The sequence below is a fragment of the Myiozetetes cayanensis genome, unplaced genomic scaffold (genome assembly GCF_022539395.1).
Source record: "Myiozetetes cayanensis isolate MyiCay16 unplaced genomic scaffold, myiCay2020 scf769, whole genome shotgun sequence".
In the NCBI taxonomy this organism is placed as follows: Eukaryota; Metazoa; Chordata; class Aves; order Passeriformes; family Tyrannidae; genus Myiozetetes; species Myiozetetes cayanensis.
In genome coordinates this window covers 1-21,821 of record NW_026088041.1, presented here as the reverse complement: position 1 = coordinate 21,821, position 21,821 = coordinate 1, and the positions used below count along the sequence as shown (strand labels likewise).

The 21,821-nt window shown below is 58.3% G+C and overlaps 3 protein-coding genes across 4 annotated transcripts; 2 read left to right on the top strand and 1 right to left on the bottom strand.

The window, feature by feature from the left end:
- The first annotated feature begins 1,299 nt into the window (after positions 1–1,299).
- On the top strand, positions 1,300–10,401 carry LOC126652331 (zinc finger protein 571-like). Of its 2 annotated transcripts, XM_050339058.1 has the most exons (4): positions 1,300–1,484; positions 8,531–8,673; positions 9,529–9,607; positions 9,961–10,401. In XM_050339058.1, the coding sequence occupies exons 3-4, from the start codon at positions 9,556–9,558 to the stop codon at positions 10,299–10,301; spliced, it is 393 nt and encodes a 130-aa protein (XP_050195015.1). In that variant the 5' UTR covers positions 1,300–1,484; positions 8,531–8,673; positions 9,529–9,555; the 3' UTR covers positions 10,302–10,401. The 2 variants fall into 2 exon arrangements, with proteins under 2 accessions (XP_050195015.1, XP_050195016.1); XM_050339059.1 differs by lacking the exon at positions 1,300–1,484 and having other exon boundaries at positions 8,519–8,673.
- Positions 10,402–10,563: 162 nt separating this feature from the next.
- LOC126652332 (zinc finger protein 551-like) lies at positions 10,564–12,788 on the top strand. Its single transcript, XM_050339060.1, is given in 3 exon segments — positions 10,564–10,962; positions 10,964–11,129; positions 11,132–12,788. Coding segments are annotated over 3 exon segments (1,254 nt in total). The 3' UTR covers positions 11,821–12,788.
- A 1,405-nt stretch (positions 12,789–14,193) lies between these two features.
- LOC126652330 (zinc finger protein 239-like) lies at positions 14,194–18,206 on the bottom strand. Its single transcript, XM_050339057.1, has 2 exons — positions 18,139–18,206; positions 14,194–16,553 (listed from the first exon to the last, which is right to left on the bottom strand). Exon 2 carries the CDS (start codon positions 16,493–16,495, stop codon positions 15,395–15,397), a length of 1,101 nt encoding a protein of 366 aa, XP_050195014.1. The 5' UTR covers positions 16,496–16,553; positions 18,139–18,206; the 3' UTR covers positions 14,194–15,394.
- Between the last annotated feature and the right edge of the window lie 3,615 nt (positions 18,207–21,821).

Genomic DNA, 21,821 nt, shown 5'->3' with positions numbered 1-21,821 from the left:
TGGGGCGCGGGGCTGATGGGAGTTGTAGGCGGGCTCTGTGGGAGTTGCTGGAAGGGCCTCTCCGTGCCCCGCGGCGGGACCGGAGCTGCAGTCCCAGAATTTACATTTTCATTTTCCTGCTCTGTGGGACAGGGGGGTCGCTCAGTCCCAAGCAGGACGTCCGGGGGCCCGTCGGGGTCTGGGGGGGCTCTGAGGGATCCAGGACGGCTCTGAGGGATCCCGGACAGCTCTGAGGGATCCAGAACAGCTCTGAGGGATCCCGGACAGCTCTGAGGGATCCAGGACAGCTCTGGGGGATCCCGGACGGCTCTGGGGAATCCCGGACAGCTCTGAGGGATCCCGGACAGCTCTGAGGGATCCCGGACAGCTCTGGGGGATCCAGGACAGCTCTGGGGGATCCCGGACAGCTATCAAGGATCCAGGACAGCTCTCAGGGATCCCGGACAGCTCTGAGGGATCCCGGACAGCTCTGGGATCCAGGACAGCTCTGGGGGATCCAGGACAGCTCTCAGGGATCCCGGACAGCTCTGAGGGATCCCGGACAGCTCTGGGGGATCCCGGACAGCTCTGGGGGATCCAGGACAGCTATCAAGGATCCCGGACAGCTCTGAGGGATCCCGGACATCTCTGGGGAATCCCTCACAGCTCTGAGGGATCCCGGACAGCTCTGAGGGATCCCGGACAGCTCTGAGGGATCCCGGACAGCTCTGAGGGATCCCGGACAGCTCTGAGGGATCCAGGGCAGCTCTGGGGGATCCCGGACACCCCTCAGGGATCCCGGACAGCTCTGAAGGATCCCTCACAGCTCTGAGGAATCCCGGACACCCCTCAGGGACCGCAGCCCCGCCTGGATCGGGTCTGGGCGGCCGCGGAGCATCCTGGGAAGTGCAGGCAGGGCTGGGATTGGCTCTGCGGAGCCGCGGGGCACGACGGGAGTTGTAGTCCCGGAGTGGTCCAATGGCTCTGCGGGGTTGGGAGTGAGGGGCACCGGCGGCCCAGGGAGGCACCTGGGGGGCATTCGGAGCTCGGGGGGTGCATTTTGGGGTCCGAGAGAAGCACACGGGGGGCACTGAGGGGACACTGAACGAGCTCAAAGGGCCCGCGGGGCAGGACGGGAGTTTCAGTCCGAGAAGCGGCTAAAATGGCGCGGTGCAAAGTACCGCCCCCCCGTCCTTTCCCGGCCGCTGATTGGCTGCTAGAGATGACAGGCAGCTCCAACGACCAATGGGAGGCGGCGCAGGCGGCAAGCGGTGGCCTGAGGCGAGGTGGGGGGGGCGGTGAATTTTGGGTTAATTTGTGGCCTTTCGGGGCTTTTCGAGGCACGGGGGATTTTGGAGATCCCCCGTGACCCACCCACAGCCCCCCCGGCGCACTGTTGGCTCTGCTCTCCAGCCTCCAGCTGGACTTTGTGCTGATGCCCCTCGGTTGTTGTGGCCGTGATTGAGGGAACAAAGGCCCGAACCCGCCAGGAGCGTCGCAGCCAGGTGTGTTTAATTAATTCACCGGGGCGTGGGGGGTGATTCCTCCTGTTACAAACAGAATGAAACGGAGTCGAAATACGGCAATAAAAATTTATGGAAGATTTATAGAAAATAAGCAAATGAGCAAAACATCGCGCTGGGCGGCCGGGGAGCCTCCTGCTCCACTCACGGCAAGCACAGTGAACAAAAACATTTATTCCATTATCGGTTTCCCTCCCATTGTCACTTGTTGTTTTTCTATCGGATCTGAGCCTTGCAGGTCTGATTCTGGTTGGCCTCTGTGCATTCTCGCTGTGGTTGCCAGGTGCTTTCTCCTCCCATGGTTCCAATCAGTCCCCAGACCTTGAGGCCTGGCGTGGATCTTGGATATTTCAGTCCCTCACTCTTCAATCCTTGTCCTTTCTTTCCTTACTTTAGGCGTGTTGTGAGACAATAAGCTTTTTAGAAAAATAAGAGACAAAAATATTTACTCAACAAGGCACAATGGTTTGTCCTTCTAGCTTTAGAACTGCAAACTTCATGCTTTTATCAGCTTACAGTGCTGATAGATTAATGAACCATTCTACAACTTACAGTTTCTTAACAGAACAGTGATTATAATGACATATGTATATAAGAATATAACATGCACTACAGTTTAATGAGTAAGCCACTATTACTAATTTGATGAGTAAATTTAACTGCTACTCCTTATTACACTCCGATCACGCACTCCCATTACCTTCGTTCAGCTCTTTTTCCTCAGTGTGACGTTGGAAATGCGTGAGCTGTGTTAGATACACATTGATTGTGTTAGATACACGTTGGTTGTGTTAGATACACATTGGTTGTGTTAGATACACGTTGGTTGTGTTAGATACACATTGGTTGTGTTAGATACACGTTGGTTGTGTTAGATACACGTTGGTTGTGTTAGATACACATTGGTTGTGTTAGATACACGTTGGTTGTGTTCCATCTGCCTGAGCTGTGTTAGATACACGTTGGTTGTGTTAGATACACATTGGTTGTGTTAGATACACATTGGTTGTGTTAGATACACATTGGTTGTGTTAGATACACGTTGGTTGTGTTAGATACACGTTGGTTGTGTTAGATACACGTTGGTTGTGTTAGATACACGTTGGTTGTGTTAGATACACGTTGGTTGTGTTAGATACACGTTGGTTGTGTTAGATACACATTGGTTGTGTTAGATACACATTGGTTGTGTTAGATACACATTGGTTGTGTTAGATACACATTGGTTGTGTCAGATACATGTTGGTTGTGTTAGATACACGTTGGTTGTGTTAGATAGACATTGGTTGTGTTAGATACACACTTGTTGTGTCAGATACACGTTGGTTGTGTTAGATACACACTTGTTGTGTTAGATACACGTTGGTTGTGTTAGATACACGTTGGTTGTGTTAGATACACGTTGGTTGTGTCAGATACACGTTGGTTGTGTTAGATACACATTGGTTGTGTTCCATCTGCCTGAGCTGTGTCAGCAAATTCCCCAAAAAAAAAGCGGGAGGGGAAATCGTTACCATTCACCACTCCTGTAATTCCACCTTGGGGTTTTCTTTCGGGGGTCTTTGGGGGTGTTTTGGGTGAAGTCAGGAATCTTCCTCAGCTTGAACTTTCCACCTTTTTGCTGAGAATCGCTGGGTTGGCACTGTCCAGTTAACTCACAACTGGTGTCTTCTCCAGGAGCTTTTCTTTATCAGCTTTCAAGGTCTCTTTGCCATGAGCTTAAAAGCCCCTTATCTAAACTCTAAAGGTTTTCTGTTCCTCCTAAAATCTTCATTATAAAATTAACTCCATCCTGTCTGTGAGTTGGCAGAAACAAGCAAGGCCCTGTCCTAATTCTGTCTAAAAATGAGCTAATATGCAAATGAGGCTACAATCTTTTATCACTGCTTTATGTTTTGATATCCTCACTTACAGCCCCCCCAAAGAAAAACCCAAGGGGGCGTTCCAAGCGTGGAGCTGGAGGGTGTAGATGTTACCTATAACTGGGAGAGACTGGGTTATACTGGGATCATCCTGAGATTGGACTGGGCCACACTGGGATCATCCTGAGATCAGACTGGGAGAGACTGGGACACACTGGGATCACCCTGAGATCGTACTGGGAGAGACTGGGACACACTGGGATCATCCTGAGATCAGACTGGGAGAGACTGGGTTACACTGGGATCATCCTGAGATCGTACTGGGAGAGACTGGGACACACTGGGATCGGACTGGGAGAGACTGGGCCATACTGGGATCACCCTGAGATCAGACTGGGACACACTGGGATCATCCTGAGATCGGACTGGGAGAGACTGGGACTGTCTGGATCCATACTGGGAAGGACTGGGACCATACTGGGGATGACTGGGACAGTGCTGGGGATGACTGGGACCATACTGGGGATGACTGGGACAGTGCTGGGGATGACTGGGACCATACTGGGAAGGACTGGGACCATGCTGGGGACAACTGGGAGTCACTGGGAAGGACTGGGACCATGCTGGGGACAACTGGGACCATACTGGGAATGACTGGGACCATGCTGGGAATGACTGGGACCGTGCTGGGCACAACTGGGACCATACTGGGGACAACTGGGACCATTCTGGGAACGACTGGGACCATACTGGGAATGACTGGGACCGTACTGGGGATGACTGGGACCATACTGGGAATGACTGGGACCATGCTGGGGATGACTGGGACCATACTGGGAATGACTGGGACCATACTGGGAATGACTGGGACCGTGCTGGGGACGACTGGGACCGTACTGGGAATGACTGGGATGATACTGGGACTGTGCCAGGGGCAACTGGGACCACACTGCGAGCAACAGGGAGCAAATGGGACCATGGCGGGGGCAACTGGGATCATACTGGGAGCGACTGGGATTGTACAAAGAGCAGGCTGGGGGCAACTGGGACCACGGTGGGGGCAGCTGGGATATACTGGGAGCAACTGAAACAATGCTCGAGGTGACTGAGTCAAACTGGGAGTGACTGGGACCACAGCGAGGGTGACTGGGAGCGGCTGCGAGCAACTGGGATCATGCTGGGAGTGACTGGGAGGAACTGGGAGGAACTGGGAGCGGGGGTTTCCGGTTCCAGGCTGGGTGGTGGCAAAGCATGCTGGGAGTTGTAGTTCTTAAAGGACTCCACCGCACATGCGCAGTTGGACGATGGCACGGGATTGGCCGGAAAAGGTCACGTGAGCTGTGACGTCTCACCATTTGAAGCTCCTACGTCAGCTCTTGTCTTCAATAAATTATTAATTTTTAACACAATGTTGGGGTCTTTCTTTGGCCCCAGGGACCCTTTAATTATTGTATTTAATTATTAATTTATTGTATTAATTTATTGTATTTATTGTATTAATGCCACTGCTACAACTGGGAGTGACTGGGAGCATACTGGGGGAGACTGGGATATACTGGGGGTGACTGGAACCAGTGACTGGAATAAGACTGGGAGTATCTGGGAGTGACTGGCATCGTACTGGGGCTGAGTGGGAGGAACTGGGACCATGCTGGGAGTAAATGGCATCACACTGGAAGTGACTGGTTTGATACTGGGAGCGAGTGGAATTACACTGGAGGGAACTGGGATCATACTGGGAGTGACTGGAAGGAACTGGCAGGATACTGGGTTCATTTTGGGAATGGCAGGAAGTGACTGGGATCGTCCTGGAGGTGACTGGGACCATACTGGGAGCAACTGGGATTACAGTGGGTGTGAATGGAACCTCACTGGGGGGGATACTGGGAGTTTCATGGCCCCATGCTGGGAGCAAACTGGCATCAACTGGAAGATACTGGAACCATGCTGGGGGGACTGGGACCACAGCTGGGGCAGCTGGAATCGTACTGGGAGAAACTGGGAGTGTCTATAGTGACACAGTGGTGAGTGGGAGCACACTGGGACCAACTGGGAGTGCCTGGGTCTACACTGGGGGCAACTGGGAGTGCCTGGGTCTACACTGGGGGCAACTGGGAGTGACTGGGTCTACACTGGGGGCAACTGGGAGTGACTGGGTCTACACTGGGGGCAACTGGGAGTGACTGGGTCTACACTGGGACCAACTGGGAGTGCCTGGGTCTACACTGGGGGCAACTGGGAGTGCCTGGGTCTACACTGGGACCAACTGGGAGTGCCTGGGTCTACACTGGGGGCAACTGGGAGTGCCTGGGTCTACACTGGGGGCAACTGGGAGTGACTGGGTCTACACTGGGACCAACTGGGAGTGCCTGGGTCTACACTGGGGGCAACTGGGAGTGACTGGGTCTACACTGGGACCAACTGGGAGTGCCTGGGTCTACACTGGGGGCAACTGGGAGTGACTGGGTCTACACTGGGGGCAACTGGGAGTGACTGGGTCTACACTGGGGGCAACTGGGAGTGCCTGGGTCTACACTGGGGGCAACTGGGAGTGTGTGGCAGGCTGCTGAGGGAGACTGGGATCCCCCTGCACTCCCCTTTTCCCAGGCACTGGGATTCCCTGCTTGGCCATTCCCAATTTTCCAGCTCCCAGACCCCCCCTTTCTTTGATTCCAGGACCCCCCCTGCCCCCCCTTTCCCGGCCATCCCTCCTCTCCCAGACCCCCAAATCCCCCTTTTCCTTCACCCTGGCAACCCTGGACCCCCAGTCCTGCCTCTCCCAGCTCCCAACCCCCCCTTTCTTTGATTCCAGGACCCCCCCTGCCCCACCTTTCCCGGCCATCCCTCCTCTCCCAGCCCTTGGATCCCCCTTTTCCTCAGCCCCCATTCCCAACCATCCCAGATCACCTCATCCCACCCAGCCCCCCTTTCCTTCCCCCCAGCACCCCCTGGAGCCTCTCCCAGTTCCCCCCTTTCCTTCCCCTTGGGACCACCCCAGTTCCCCCCTCCCAGTGCTTCCTGCAGGGGGTCCTGGGGGGTTCCAGGGGGTCCCTGAACCCCCCAATTCCTGTGCACTGAGACCCTCCCAGCAGCCCCTTATCCAGGACCAGGACCCCCTGTCCCCCCTTCCCAGGCCATCCCTCCTCTCCAGCCCTGGATCCCCCTTTTCCTTCACCCTGGCACCCTCTGGACCCCCAGTCCTGCCTCTCCCAGCTCCCAACCCCCCCTTTCTTTGATTCCAGGACCCCCTGGACCCCCAGTCCTGCCTCTCCCAGCTCCCAACCCCCCCTTTCTTTGATTCCAGGACCCCCTGAACCCCCAGTCCTGCCTCTCCCAGCTCCCAACCCCCCCTTTCTTTGATTCCAGGACCCCTGGACCCCCTGCTGGCACATCCCGGCTCCCCCCACCCAATGAACCCCCCTTTCCCTGACACTTTGAGGCCCCTGGACCCCCCCTTTGCTGGGCACAGGGACCCTCCAGACCCAGGCCAGTGCTAATCCCTACATTCCCCCTTTTTCCTGGAGTCTGGGACCCCTTTGGAGCCCCCATTCCTGGGCACAGAACCCCCCTTAACCCCTTTCTCCTGCACCCCCTTTCCCGGCCATCCCGCCTCTCCCAGCCCCCCAAATCCCCCTTTTCCTTCACCCTGGCACCCCCTGGACCCCCAACATCCCCCCCAGGGCTCACCTGCAAGATCCAAACCTCCTCCCCGCCAAAAACACAACCCCAAACCCCCATCCCCCGAACCCCCGAGAGGAGAAACCCCGAGAGGAGAAACCCCCCGAGAGGAGAAACCCCCCGAGAGGAGAAACCCCCCGAGCTGCGGCCACGCGTGCGGGGCTTTGTTGATCCCGGCGGGAATTCACGACCCACAGCGCGGCCCCGATGGGCTCGGCACGGGGGGCTCGGGGGGCTCCCCTCTCCCCAGGATCCCCCCTCTGCAGGGACCGAGGGATGGGGACCCCGAGGGACCCCGAGGGACCCCTTCCTGCTGTCCCAGACCCCCCTTATCCCCTTCTCCCACCGTCCCACTCCCCTTATCCCCCCTCTCCCACCATCCCACTCCTTATCCCCTTCTCCCACCGTCCCACTCCCTTATCCCCCTCTCCCACCGTCCCACTCCCCTTATCCCCCCTCGCCCGCCCCTTCCCCACGTCCCACTCCCCTTATCCCCCCTCGCCCGCCCCTTCCCCACGTCCCACTCCCCTTATCCCCCTCGCCCGCCCCTTCCCCACGTCCCACTCCTTATCCCCCTCGCCGCCTTCCCATATCCCACTCCCTTATCCCCCTCTCCCGCCCCTTCCCACGTCCCTCCTTATCCCCTCTCCTGCCCCTTCCCCATATCCCTCCCTATCCCCCTCTCCTTCCCCATGTCCCACTCCCATCCCCCTCTCCCCTTCCCACGTCCCACTCCCCTTATCCCCCTCTCCCGCCCCTTCCCCATATCCTCCTTATCCCCTCCCGCCCCTCCCATATCCCTCCCTTATCCCCCTCTGCCCCTTCCCCCGTCCCACCCCTTATCCCCTCTCCTGCCTTCCCATCGTCCCCCAAACCCCGGCTCCTTCCCGGCTCCGGCTGGGGGTGACTCCCTTTGGGGGTGACTCTTTCGGGGTGACTCCCTTTGGGGGTGACTCCCTTTGGGGGTGACTCCCTTTGGGGGTGACTCTTTGGGGGTGACTCCCTTTGGGGGTGACTCCCTTTGGGGGTGACTCCCTTTGGGGGTGACCCTTTGGGGGTGACTCCCTTTGGGGGTGACTCCCTTTGGGGGTGACTCCCTTTGGGGGTGACTCTTTGGGGGTGACCCTTTGGGGGTGACTCTTTGTGGGGGTGACCCTTTGGGGGTGACTCTTTGGGGGTGACTCTTTGGGGGTGACTCCCTTGGGGTGACTCCTTTGGGGTGACTCCTTTGGGGGTGACTCTTTGGGGGTGACCCTTGGGGTGACTCCTTTGGGGGTGACCCTTTGGGGGTGACTCCTTTGGGGGTGACTCCTTTGGGGGTGACTCCCTTGGGGGTGACCCTTTGGGGTGACTCTTTGGGGGTGACTCTTTGGGGGTGACTCTTTGGGGGTGACTCCCTTTGGGGGTGACTCCCTTTGGGGGTCCCAGCCCCTCTTTTCCCGCTCTATCCCCCCTTTTCCCCCCCTGTCCCCCCCTCTCTCCCGAAAGCTCCGCGGCCGCAGGGACGGACCGGGAGAAGGCGGCGCAGGAGGAAGGGGAGGGGATAAAGCAGGAAAGGGACAAGAAGAGGATCCCTCAGCGGTCCCATCTCGCACGTTGGCGGCGAGAGGAAACTCGTCCCAAAAATCTCGGTTCGTTGTGTTTTGTTTTGTTTTGTTTTGTTTTGTTTTTCCCGGGGGGGTGAATGTTTGGCTCTTGCCGGACCCCCAAAGCTGAGCCGCAGATGCCCCTTTGGGGGGAGGTTGTTGGGGGTGCCCGGGAGGTGTTTTTGTGGTTTTTTTGGGGGGGCCGGGGTGGGTTCCCGGTGGGTCCCCCCCGCGCTGGGGTTGGTGTTGGGGGACAGACGGACGGACACGACACAGCGGGTTTGGGGACCCCCGGACGATGCCGGAGCTGGGGGGGGGACCCCCGGACGATGCCGGAGCTGGGGGGGACCCCCGGCAGCCCGGAGGGGGAGCACGTGGTGGGGGGGGGTCCCCAAAAGTGGAGCCCAAGGAGGGGGGGACCCAGGAGAGAGGGGGGGGGTTTTGGGAACCTCCAAGCAGAGAGAGAGAGGGGAGAAGGGACCCCCGGCACCTCCAAACCTGCCCCTATCCCTGAGCGGCACCGCGGGGAGGGGGCAGAGCCCAGGGACCCAAAATGGGGAGGCTGCAGAAGGGACAATCCTGGGATTCCTGGGATCCCCAAAAGCCCGGAGAGGGGGGGGATTCCAGACGGGGGGACCCCCGATGTGCGTGGGACCACCAGGATCCTGGACAGGGGGAACCCCAAAGTGGAGAACCCCCAAAGAGAAGGGAAACTTCAACTTTAAAAAGGGTTTTTTAAGGCAGAGTCTTCATGGGTTTGTGGGGTTTTTTGAGGTGAATCTTGGTGGTTTGGAGTTTTTTATGGACAAAAGATGCTCGTTGACTTCTAGAGATGAACTTGGGCAGGAGGAACCCCCAGCCCAAAGCGCTCACACCTTGTTTTTACCCCCCCAAAACCAGGATTTCTCCTTCCCAACCCTTGGCCAGATGGAGGAGAAGGCTCCAAGGAAGAGGAAGATGCCTCGGGGCCCCCAGGCAGGTGAGGAGGAACTCAGTGCCCCTTTGGCCCTGTCTGGTGGTGCCTGTGGCTGCAGGACAACCCCACCAGGGCCACATTTGGGGGGAATCTTCTTGCCCTTCTGTCCTGCAGGGAGGCAAATCCCCTCCCTCTCCTGTCTTCCTTCATCCCCTTGCTCCTTTTTTCCTTTCTTCTGTTCTTCCCTCTCTCCTCCTTCCTTCGGCGTTTTCCTTCCTCCCCCGGTTCCTTCTCTTTTTTTGTTCGTTCCTCTCCTTTTTACTTCTCCTTTTTTCTTCCTGTTCCTTCCTCTCCTCGCTCCTTTCTGCTTTTCTTGCTGCTTTATCCTTCCCCTCTGTTCTGCCCTCCCGCCCCAGGCCCCGAGCTGAGGACGGAGAGCACGGAGGACAAATCCCCCCGGCAGGGCCTGCTGGGAGAGGCCGTTCTGAAGGGCTCCCCGGCACAGGAGGAGGAGGAAAAGCCCCGGAGATCCCCCAGGAGAAGGAGCTGCAAAGCCATCCCGGGGAGCTCTGAGGAGGAAAAACCCGTCCTGTACCGGGAAGGCGGCCGGAGCTTCATCCGGATCCCCGACCTGCAGATCCACATCCAGTTCCACCCCAGGGAGAAGCCCTACAGGTGCTTGGAGTGCAAGCAGAGCTTCAGCAACATCTCCAACCTCTTCTACCACCAGCGTTTACACACCGGGGAGGGGCCCTAAATTGTGCTTGGGGAGAGCTCCCAACCAAGAGCTCCAGGCTTGGCACTCGGCAATCCCTGCAGGATGTGGGGAACAGCCCTGGGAGGGCTTGGAATGGGGGAAGGGCTTCAGTTGGAACTCCAGCCTCGTCAAACCCCTAGGACGGCTTGGAATGTGGGAAGGGCTTCAGTTGGAGCTCCAGCCTTGTCAAGACCCTACAAGTGTCAGAAATGGGGAAGGGCTTCAGTTGGAGCTGTGGGGAACAGCCCTGGGAGGGCTTGGAATGGGGGAAGGGCTTCAGTTGGAGCTGTGGAGGGCTTGGAATGTGGGAAGGGCTTCAGTTGGAGCTCCAGCCTCGTCAAGCCCCTACAAGGGCTTGGAATGTGGGAAGAGCTTCAGTTGGAGCTCCCACCTGACCCACCACCGGCTGATCCACTCGGGGGAACGGCCCCACACGTGTGGGGAGTGCAGGAAGAGCTTCAGTGACCGCTCCAGCCTCATCATCCACGTGGGGGAACGGCCCCACAAGTGCTTGGAATGTGGGAAGAGCTTCAACTCCACATCCAACCTGATCCACCACCGGCTCATCCACACCAGGGAACGGCCCCACAAGTGCTTGGAATGCGGGAAGAGCTTCAGCTGGAACTCCAACCTCATCATCCACCAGCAGCTGCACACTGGTGGAACGGCCCCACGAGTGCTTGGAATGTGGGAAGAGCTTCAGCTCCAGGTCCAACCTGCTCCACCACCGGCTCATCCACACCGGGGAGAGGCCCCACGAGTGCCCTGAGTGTGGGAAGAGCTTCAGTGACCGCTCCAGCCTCATCACCCACCAGCGGCTGCACAGTGGGAACGGCCCCACAAGAGCTTGGAATGCGGGAAGAGCTTCAGCTCCAGGTCCAGCCTGATCCACCACCGGCTCATCCACACCAGGGAGAGGCCTCAAGAGCGTGGGGAGTGTGGGAAGAGCTTCAGTGACCGCTCCAGCCTCATCATCCACCAGCACTGGCACACGGGGGAACGGCCCCACGAGTGCCAGAAATGCAGGAAGAGCTTCAGCTCCAGGTCCAGCCTGATCCACCACCAGCTCATCCACACCGGGAAACAGCCCCACACGTGTGGGGAGTGTGGGAAGAGCTTCAGTGACTGCTCCAGCCTCAACATCCACCAGCACCGGCACACGGGGGAACGGCCCCACGAGTGCCAGAAATGCGGGAAGAGCTTCAGCTCCACGTCCAGCCTGATCCACCACCGGCTCATCCACACTGGGGAACGGCCCCACAAGTGCCCTGAGTGTGGGAAGAGCTTCAGCTCCAGGTCCAACCTGCTCTGCCACCGGATGATCCACACCAGGAGAGGCCCCAAGAGCGTGGGGAGTGTGGGAAGAGCTTCCAGCAGAGAGCTGGGCCTTGACCACGTGGCCCCACCGGTAAGGGAAGCCCTACGAGCGCCCCGAGGGCGGGAGGAGCTTCGGGCGCTGCTGCCGCTTCGTCCCCGTCGGGGGATCCACGCTGGGGGGACAGGTTTGGTGACCCACTGACACCTGGCTGGTTGGTCCCCACATCCTCCTGGCTCCTCCTGGGCACCTGCAGGGACAGGAACGTCCCTGTCCTGGGTGCAAGAGCCTGGCTGTGACTGCAGTCAGTCAAGGGCAGGGCAGGGAACTCTGCCTCAGTGACTGATGGGATGGCAGAGGGGTCCTCGGGTGCCCAGGGTGGGATCCAGACAAAAGGACCCTCAGAAGACTTTTGGGAGAGAGTGCAGGGCCACCCCTGTGGCCTGTAGGGAGGGGACAGTGTCACTCCCGAGGACAGAGCTGGGAATTGGGAGGCTGCTCGGCCCCATCAGTGCCCAGGACCAGCTGCCCATGCCCAGCTGCCCATGGCCAGCTCTGCTGCCACAGCCTGTGCCCTCACCTGTGTCCCTGCAATGTCCCCTCACCTGTGTCCCTGGCTGTGTCCCTGGCTGTCCCCTCACCTGTGTCCCTGTAATGTCCCTGGCTGTCCCCTCACCTGTGTCCCTGGCTGTCCCCTCACCTGTGTCCCTGCAATGTCCCCTCACCTGTGTCCCTGCAATGTCCCCTCACCTGTGTCCCTGCAATGTCCCCTCACCTGTGTCCCTGGCTGTCCCCTCACCTGTGTCCCTGCAATGTCCTTGTCTGTCCCCTCACCTGTGTCCTTGTCTGTCCCCTCACCTGTGTCCCTGGCTGTCCCCTCACCTGTGTCCCTGCAATGTCCCTGGCTGTCCCCTCACCTGTGTCCTTGTCTGTCCCCTCACCTGTGTCCCTGCAATGTCCCTGCAATGTCCCCTCACCTGTGTCCCTGCAGTGTCCCCTCACCTGTGTCCCTGGCTGTGTCCCTGGCTGTCCCCTCACCTGTGTCCCTGCAATGTCCTTGTCTGTCCCCTCACCTGTGTCCCTGCAATGTCCTTGTCTGTCCCCTCACCTGTGTCCTTGTCTGTCCCCTCACCTGTGTCCCTGGCTGTCCCCTCACCTGTGTCCCTGCAATGTCCCTGCAATGTCCCCTCACCTGTGTCCCTGCAATGTCCCTGCAATGTCCCCTCACCTGTGTCCCTGGCTGTCCTCTCACCTGTGTCCCTGCAATGTCCCCTCACCTGTGTCCCTGCAATGTCCCTGGCTCTGCTGTCTCACTTTAACAAGATTACAACTCAGAAATGAGGAAGCTTCAGGTGGAAAAGCAAAAAGAAAGAGCTTTTTACGAACAAAATCAGAATAAAAACAACGAACGGCGCAACCGAAAACTTTCAAAAGAAACAAAACAAAAGTCCCAATTCCCCAGGTGGGTGGGGGGAGAAACCCACGTGGCTTGGGGACCCCCCCCTCCCCCCATGCTGAATTTGGGGGTGTCGTGTGTACCCCCACCCCCATCCCTGCTTTTATTCCAGCATCACCCAGCTGGTCCCAGTGATCCCAGTAAAGCTTCCCAGTCCTCCCATCTTCCTCCAGTAACAATCCTAGTTGTGGGACTGTCCCCTCTAAACCACCCCACAGCTCCACGAGGACCCCCCAAAACCATTCAGAGCCCACCCAGGACCCCCTCAAACCCCAATTTGGGGGGTCCTTCAGGGGCACTGGTGGTGCTGGGACCCCCTGGCTGTGGGGGAGGAGCTCTCAGATGACGGGGGGGAGGGGCAAGAAGAGGGGGAGTGGTGGGAAAGAGGGGTCAGAGGGGATAAAAGGGGTGGTGGGACCCCCAAAACTGAGCTGGACCCCCTAAAAATGGAGGGGGGTGCAGGAGACCACAAGGACTGGGAGACAATGGGAAATGAGGGGGGGGAAAGGGGAGGGTGGGACCCCCAAAACTGCTCAGGAGGGGGTTGGGGACTGGGGGGATGACGTGTGAGGGCTGGAAGAGGAGGCACAGCGAGGACTGTGACCCCAAAATTGATCTGGGGGGGATTTTGGGGATTGAGGAGATGATGGGAAAGGGTGGGAAAGGAGGGGTTGGCTGGCAGGATGGACAATCCCATGGGGGGTCTTTGGGCACAGGGGGGGTTTGAAAAGGGAAGTCTGGGGTGGCTCCCTGAGCTCCCAACCTGCTCTGGGGGTGCTGAGGGGGCTGGGGGGGACACCCCGTGGTGAAGGGGAATGGGAGGCTTAAAGTTCATTATGGCAATTTGTGGAATTTAGGGAATCCCAGAGCTGTGACTGAGCCACTTAAAGTTCATTCTGGCAATTTATGGAATTTAGGGAATCCCAGAGCTGTGACTGAGCCACTTAAAGTTCATTATGGCAATTTAGGGAATTTAGGGAATCCCAGAGCTGTGACTGAGCCACTTAAAGTTCATTATGGCAATTTAGGGAATTTAGGGAATCCCAGAGCTGTGACTGAGCCACTTCTGTCCTGCAGGTTTTAATGAGGGCAAATCAGATCTATTAATACAGATTTCATTATTACAGATGATCAGACAAAAGATTTTAATCAGGATTATTTACCACATGATATAAACACTAAAACTACCAGCAGTACAGCATGAGATAGCACGGTGCACTGCACCAAATTGTTGAAAGAATTCTACTAAAACTGGCAAAAAAAAGCAATAATTATTAATTAAGAGATCGATGTAACTCACCCAGACCGACGCTGGTGGGGAGGTCTCTGCTCTCAACCTTGAGGGGGCTCCCCAGGCAAGGCAGGAATCTCCAAACAAACACCCCAGGAATGTTCTGCTGGCAGAACCCGCCCCTGGGAACGGGGACTGGACCTTTCCAGTGATGTCACTGCACTCAGGGGCTGCCTCCTCACCACCAGGGTGTTAATTCGGGGTTGAAGCCAGACTGGATTCCAGCAGGAGCCCCCTCTCAGCTCAGCACTGATGACATCTGCAAATAGGGCACTGTTTGCTTGGCCATTCCAGGGGGGAATGTCCTGCCACAGGTCTAAAGTCAACAAATCTGCTCTTCCCAATGAATTCCCAATCTTAGTCCGTGTCCTGGTTCATGTTCCTCCCCCTGGCACTCACCCCGATGCCTACAGGGAACCAGGAGGATGGAGACCACCAGCCAGGTGTCTTCCTGATGTGGATCACCAGAGGTGGTGGATTCACCACCCCTGGAAGTTTTTAAAAAGAGATTGGGCATGGCCCTTAGTGCCATGATAGAGTCATTAGAGTTGGATCAGGGCTTGGACTTGATGATCTTGGAGGTCTTTTCCAACCCAATCTATTCTATGATTGTATGATTCTATGAATGTGAAGTCACCACGTCTTTAACGGGACGTGGCTCCCCGTGGATCATCCAGGGTGGATCCTCCCATGGCTGAGGGAGTTGGAGCAGCAGCAGTCGGGGCACTCCCCGTGGATCATCCAGGGTGGGTCCTCCCATGGTTGAGGGAGTTGGAGCAGCAGCAGTCGGGGCAGTCGGGGCACTCCCCGTGGATCATCCAGGGTGGATCCTCCCACGGCTGAGGGAGTTGGAGCAGCAGCACTCGGGGCAGTCGGGGCACTCCCCGTGGATCATCCAGGGTGGATCCTCCCATGGCTGAGGGAGTTGGAGCAGCAGCACTCGGGGCAGTCGGGGCACTCCCCGTGGATCATCCAGGGTGGATCCTCCCACGGCTGAGGGAGTTGGAGCAGCAGCAGTCAGGGCGCTCCCCTCACCGGTGGCTCCGCTGGTGTTTGGCCAAGGCAGAGCTGGTGAAGAAGCTCTTCCCGCACTCCCCACACTCGTAGGGCCTCTCCCCGGTGTGGATGCGCCGGTGGCTGACGAGGGTGGAGTTCAGGTTGAATCCCTTCCCGCAGTGGGCGCAGCGGAAGGGCCTCTCCCCCGTGTGGGTCTGCTCGTGCCTGAGGAGGTGGGAGCTGGTCTGGAACCCCTTCCCGCACTCCCCACACCTGTAGGGCCGCTCCCCAGTGTGGATCTTCTGGTGCAAGACCAGGTGGGAGGCGTGGACGAAGCTCTTCCCGCACTCCCCACACCGGTAGGGCCGCTCCCCGGTGTGGACGCGCCGGTGGGTGCGGAGGGTGGAGCTCTGGCTGAAGCTCTTCCCGCACTCCCCGCACTCGTAGGGCCGCTCCCCGGTGTGGATGAGCCGGTGGCTGAGCAGGTTGGAGCTGCTCCTGAAGCTCCTCCCGCACTCCCCACACCTGTGGGGCCGCTCCCCGCTGTGGATGCTCAGGTGGCCGAGCAGGTGGCACCTCCGGCCGAAGCTCTTCCCGCACTCCTCACACGTGTAGAGCAGCTCCCGGGTGTGGATGTTCCGGTGTTGGATCAGGCTGGACCTGTGGCTGAAGCTCTTCCCACATTCCCCACACGTGTAGGGCCGCTCCCCCGAGTGGATGTGCCGGTGGGTGAGGAGGGTGGAGCTCCTGCTGAAGCTCTTCCCGCATTCCAAGCACCTGAAGGGCTTCTCCCTGGCGTGAAGATCCTCATGGAGCTCCAGCTCGGAGCTCTGGCCGCTTTCCTGGCACAGGATGGGTTTTTCCTCCTCAGAGCTCCCTGGGATGGCTTTGCAGCTCCTTCTCCTGGGGGATCTCCGTGGATTTTCCTCCTCCTCCTGCTCCTTCAGAACAACCTCTCCCAGCAGGCTCTGCCGGGGGGATTTGTCCTCCGTGCTCTCCGTCCTCAGCTCGGGGCCTGGGGCAGGAGGGAAGAAGGACAGGCAGGGGATTTGCCTCCAGCCCAGAGGGAAGGCCAAGGACATCCCCCCCAAATCCTCACCTGCCTCAGCATCTTCCTCAGGTGCCGCCCGCGGCATCTTCCTCCTCTTCCTCAGCTTTCTCCTCCATCTGCCCAAGGTTTGGGAAGGAGAAACCCTTTTGGGTGGGGAAAAACAAGGTGTGAGCGCTTTGGGTTGGGGGTTCCTCCAGCCCAAGTCCATCTCCAGAGGTCATTTGGTGTCCTGTGTCCACAATAAACCCCACAAGTGCCCCAACCATGATCCACGTTGGGTACAGACCTGGTGACCAGCACATTCCACCAGCACATCCCAGTGATCCAGGCTGGGCACTGTCTTGGCTTTGTGTGCCCAGGTTTTGGTAGCAGGGGGGATCCAGGGCTGGGAGCAGCTGCCAAAAGCTGCCCCCCCAAATGTCCAGCAGAGCCAATTCCAGCTGGCTCCAGGATGGACCTGCCCCTGGCCAAGGCCGAGCCCATCAGAGGTGGCAGTGACACCTCGGGGAGAAGGGACTGGAGGAGGAAAAAGTCCTTGTGCAGGTGGGATTGGGTGCAGAGAAGAGCTCAGGGAGAACAGGGGAGAGGGACAGCTCTGCAGACCCCCAGGGCAGTGCAGAGGGAGGGGCAGGAGGTGCTCCGGGGCTGAGATGCCCCAGGAGGAGCCCACACCGGAGCAGGGGATGCCCAAAAAGAAGGATGAGAGCCCGTGGGAAGGCCCTGCTGGGGCAGAGTCCCTGCAGCTGCTGCCAGCCCAGAGGGTCTCACTCAGCACCCCTGGGTGTGGGGCTTGAGGGGCAGGAATTGTCCATCCTGGCCCCAGGTCACGTCCGGGACTTCCTCTGAAAGTTGGAGAACAAATATAGGATTCTCATAGAATCATAGAATAGATTGGGTTGGAAAAGACCTCCAAGATCATCAAGTCCAACCCCTGATCCAACTCTAATGACTATATCATGGTACTAAGGGCCATGTCCAATCTCTTTTTAAAAACCTCCAGGGATGGTGAATCCACCACCTCTCTGGGCAGGCTGTTCCAATGCCTGATCACCCTCTCTGTAAAGAATTTCTTCCTAACATCTAACCTAACCTTCCCCTGGCAGAGCTTGAGCCCATGTCCCCTTGTCCTGTTGTTGGTTGCCTGGGAGAAGAGACCAACCCCCACCTGGCTATAACTTCCCTTCAGGTGGTTGAAGAGAGTGATGAGGTCACCTCTAAACCTTCTCTTCTCCAGACTAAACAACCCCAGCTCCCTCAGCCTCTCCTCACAGCACTTGTGCTCAAGTCTTCTTCAGGCAAGAAAAAGTTTCCCAGGCTGCTCATTAAAGCAGCAGGAGCTGCTCAGACAGCACCGGTCCCTGTGAGCAGAGAGTGTTTCTGAGCAGCTCAGCCCACGGGCTGTTCCTCAAGGCTGGGCCTAAGGAGCCTTTCTCAGCTCCCAGTGAGGCCTGGGGGGGGTGGGCAGGCACCACCACCCCTGCAAAGGTGCCCGACCCACGCCCAAGACTGCCCGAGCCGGGTGGCTCAGCGGCAACAACAACGAGGAGGAGCCCGCGGGCAGCCGCCTCCTCAGCGGCCCCCGGAGGGACACGGCGGGCCGAGCCCGACAGGCCCCGCTCCCCACCGGCACCGCCCCTGCCCGGGAGGGCCTGAACCCGTCAGGAGCCCGCTCCCGCGGCGCCTCCCGCCCCGATCCCCGATCCCCGGCAGAGCGAGCGCGGCTCCCACCTGAGCCCGGCCCGTCCCGGCTCCGCCGCCGCCGCCTCAGCTCCGTCTGAGCGCTGCTGCCGCCGCTCCGCCCGCCACACCCAGGGGGCGGGCACTGCCCCCGAGCCCGCCAATCAGCGCGCCAGGAGCAAGAGTGACGGGGCAGGCAGCCAATCACAGCGGGCCTCCAGCTCCGTCTGAGCGCTGCTGCCGCCGCTCCGCCCGCCACACCGAGAAGGCGGGCACTGCCCCCCGAGCCCACCAATCAGCGCGCCAGGGGACAAGAGTGACGGGGCAGGCAGCCAATCACGATGGGCCTCCAGCTCCGTCCGGGCGCTGCCGCCGCTCCGCCCGCCACACCCAGGGGGCGGGCACTGCCTCCCCGAGCCCACCAATCAGCGCGCCAGGAGCAAGAGTGACGGGGCAGGCAGCCAATCACGGCGGGCCTCCAGCTCCGTCCGGAGCGCTGCCGCAACGCCCGCCCGCGGCACCGAGGGGGCGGTGGCACTGCTCCCTGAGCCCGCCAATCAGCGCGCCAGGAGCAAGAGTGACGGGGCAGGCAGCCAATCACAGCGGGCCTCCAGCTCCGTCTGAGCGCTGCTGCCGCCGCTCCGCCCGCCACACCGAGGGGGCGGGCACTGCCCCCCCCGAGTCCGCCAATCAGCGCGCCAGGGGACAAGAGTGACGGGGCAGGCAGCCAATCATGGCGGGCCTCCTCGCCGCCATTTTGTGTCGCGGCGCGGGCTCAGGGTCTGGGCTGAGCGCCCTGAGGGGCACAAAGGGCCTGGTCTGGGCCAGAGTGTGACACAAAGGACCCCCGGAATGAGGGGCGTACAAAAATAAAAATAATTATTTTTATGTTAAAAAGAGACATTAAAGATGTACAGCGTATATAAAGATACACAGTAATGCCCGCAGGTTGCCCCGAAAGGGAGCCTGGGATGTCTCTGCACGGAAGGGAACTGGGGAGGAGCCGGGGCAAGAAGTCGGATGGAAAAGCTTTTAAGGATTTACTTTTCAGCGCGGCCAAAGGTGTTTTCGGGGCAAGCCACGGACGTAAATGATTTACCTCCTTGGGCAAAGGAGGTAAATTTACCTCCTTGGCCGAGAATGATTCCGAAGAGAAACGAGCCCTGCCCACAAGCCAAGACTCAAACCCCGATGATCCTCTCGATCTGAAAAGAAACTCTGTCTAAAACTCACCTGGAAAACCAACGAGCCGGTGTGAGTAGGCACCATCACAATTAGGCATTTACACACAATAACTGAGCTGTTAAAGGGCCATTCTTGCCTTCACCTCGCTCATTAATTAATGAATTAATTGCCTTCTGTGCTTCAGGCTATTTAGGATGGATACAGCAGTGCTGGGATTGCCGGTTCTTTTTAATTTTGATTGATAACAGCTGGTGTAACAGGGTATATAAACCCTGAAATAAATAATTCCACACTCTGGCTCATGATCAGCTGCTGTAAATTCTGATCCCTTCCCACCTGGCTGCTCTTCAGCCACTCTGACCCAGCCTTTGGGGCTGCAGGGATTGTTGTGGCCAAAGGGCAGGACCAACTTGGCCTGGGTGAACCTCATCCCACTGGAATCAGCCCATGGATCCAGCCTGTCCAGGTCCCTGGTGTCATCTGCAAATTTACTAATAATTGTCAATTAAAATATCAAATTGGGATATCAACTGGGCCCTCCCCAGAGAGCCAGGGCTGTTGGTAAATGATGGAGAGCGGCTTGGTGAGCTCTTCCAGGAGCTCCCTCATCACCCTAGGGTGGATCCCTCTGGCCCTGGGAGGATCCAGGTGGCTCAGCAGGTCACAAACTGTTCCCTCCTGGATTACAGGGGGGTCTGTTTGGCTTCCTGTCCCTGTCCACCAGCTCGGGAAGCCACTTGTCCTGAGGACAACCTGTCTTACTGTTGAAAACTGAGGAAAAAAAGGTGTTATTAAACACCTCAGCCTTTCCCTCATCTTTGGTGACTCTGCTCCCCCCTCAATGTCTAACAAGGAGATTTTCCCTGCCCCTCCTTTTGCTATTGATGTATTTACAGAAACACTTCTTTTTATCCCCTAACAGAAGTGCCAAGACTTGAGTTCAAATTGTGCCTTTGCCTCTCTTAATTTTCTTTCTAGGTGACCAAACTACATTCCTTAACTCTCCATGAGTAGCCAGCCCTTTTTTTCCACAGTTGAAAAGCTCTTTTTCCCCTATTTTCCTATAAAATCTCCCTCTTCAGCCAGGCTGGGACTCTTCCAAGTTGCTTTTTGGGCACAGCCTCTTCCTGTGCATTCAAGACTCGCTTCTTGAAGCACCTCCACCCCTCCTGGACCTCCTTTTGTTTCCCAGGGCTGTTTCCCGAGGTACCCTCCCACCCAGCCTTCTGAAAAAGGCCAATAAAAACCCTGCCCTCTGGAAGTCCAGGGGTAAAAGTTTTATTGATGGCTCTCTCTGCATCCCTGAGCATCGAAAACTCTCTCGTTCCGTGGTCACCAGACGGCCTCGACCACCACAAACCCTTCCAGCCCCTCCCTGTTTGTGAGCAGCAGCTCCACACCCATCTCTGGCAGGCTCATTTACCAGCTGGAGCAGGAGAAATTCTCCTCTGCAGGCTCCAGGAATCTCCTGGACTTGCCCCTTTCCCCACCGTGTGGAGCTCCCAGCAGATCTCAGGGCAGTTATGGGGCCGTTCCCCCACGTGGATGATGAGGTTGGAGCGGTCTCTGGAGCTCTTCCCACGTTCCCCACACGGGTGGGGCCGTTCCCCCACGTGGATGATGAGGTTGGAGCGGTCTCTGGAGCTCTTCCCGCATTCCCCACACGGGTGGGGCCGTTCCCCCGAGCGGATCAGCCGGTGGTGGGTCAGGTGGGAGCTCCAATTGAAGCCCTTCCCACATTCCAAGCCCTTGTAGGGGCTTGACGAGGTTGGAGCTCCAACTGAAGCCCTTCCCACATTCCAAGCCCTTCCCACATTCCAAACCCTCCTAGGGCTGTTCCCCACAGCTCCAACTGAAGCCCTTCCCCCATTCCAAGCCCTCCACAGCTCCAGCTGAAGCCCTTCCCACATTTCTGACACTCCTAGGGGTTTGACGAGGCTGGAGTTCCAGCTGAAGCCCTTCCCACATTCCAAGCCCTCCCAGGGCTGTTCCCCACAGCTCCAACTGAAGCCCTTCCCCCATTTCTGACACTCACAGGGGCTTGATGAGGCTGGAGTTCCAACTGAAGCCCTTCCCACATTCCAAGCCCTCCCAGGGCTGTTCCCCACAGCTCCAACTGAAGCCCTTCCCACATTCCAAGCCCTCCACAGCTCCAACTGAAGCCCTTCCCCCATCCCAAGCCCTCCCAGGGCTGTTCCCCACATCCTGCAGGGATTGCCGAGTGCCAAGCCCGGAGCTCTTGGTTGGGAGCTCTCCCCAAGCACAATTTAGGGCCCCTCCCCGGTGTGTAAACGCTGGTGGTAGAAGAGGTTGGAGATGTTGCTGAAGCTCTGCTTGCACTCCAAGCACCTGTAGGGCTTCTCCCTGGGGTGGAACTGGATGTGGATCTGCAGGTCGGGGATCCGGATGAAGCTCCGGCCGCCTTCCCGGTACAGGACGGGTTTTTCCTCCTCAGAGCTCCCCGGGATGGGTTTGCAGCTCCTTCTCCTGGGGGATCTCCGGGGCTTTTCCTCCTCCTCCTGCGCCGGGGAGCCCTTCAGAACGGCCTC

Bases quoted from the DNA above. Each gene is read 5' to 3' on its own strand.
- LOC126652331 (XM_050339058.1), top strand. From the start codon at position 9,556: ATGGAGGAGAAGGCTCCAAGGAAGAGGAAGATGCCTCGGGGCCCCCAG. The intron at 9,608-9,960 runs GTGAGGAGGAAC...CTCCCGCCCCAG, and splicing joins GCCTCGGGGCCCCCAGGCAG to GCCCCGAGCTGAGGACGGAG.
- LOC126652330 (XM_050339057.1), bottom strand. From the start codon at position 16,495: ATGCCGCGGGCGGCACCTGAGGAAGATGCTGAGGCAGGTGAGGATTTG.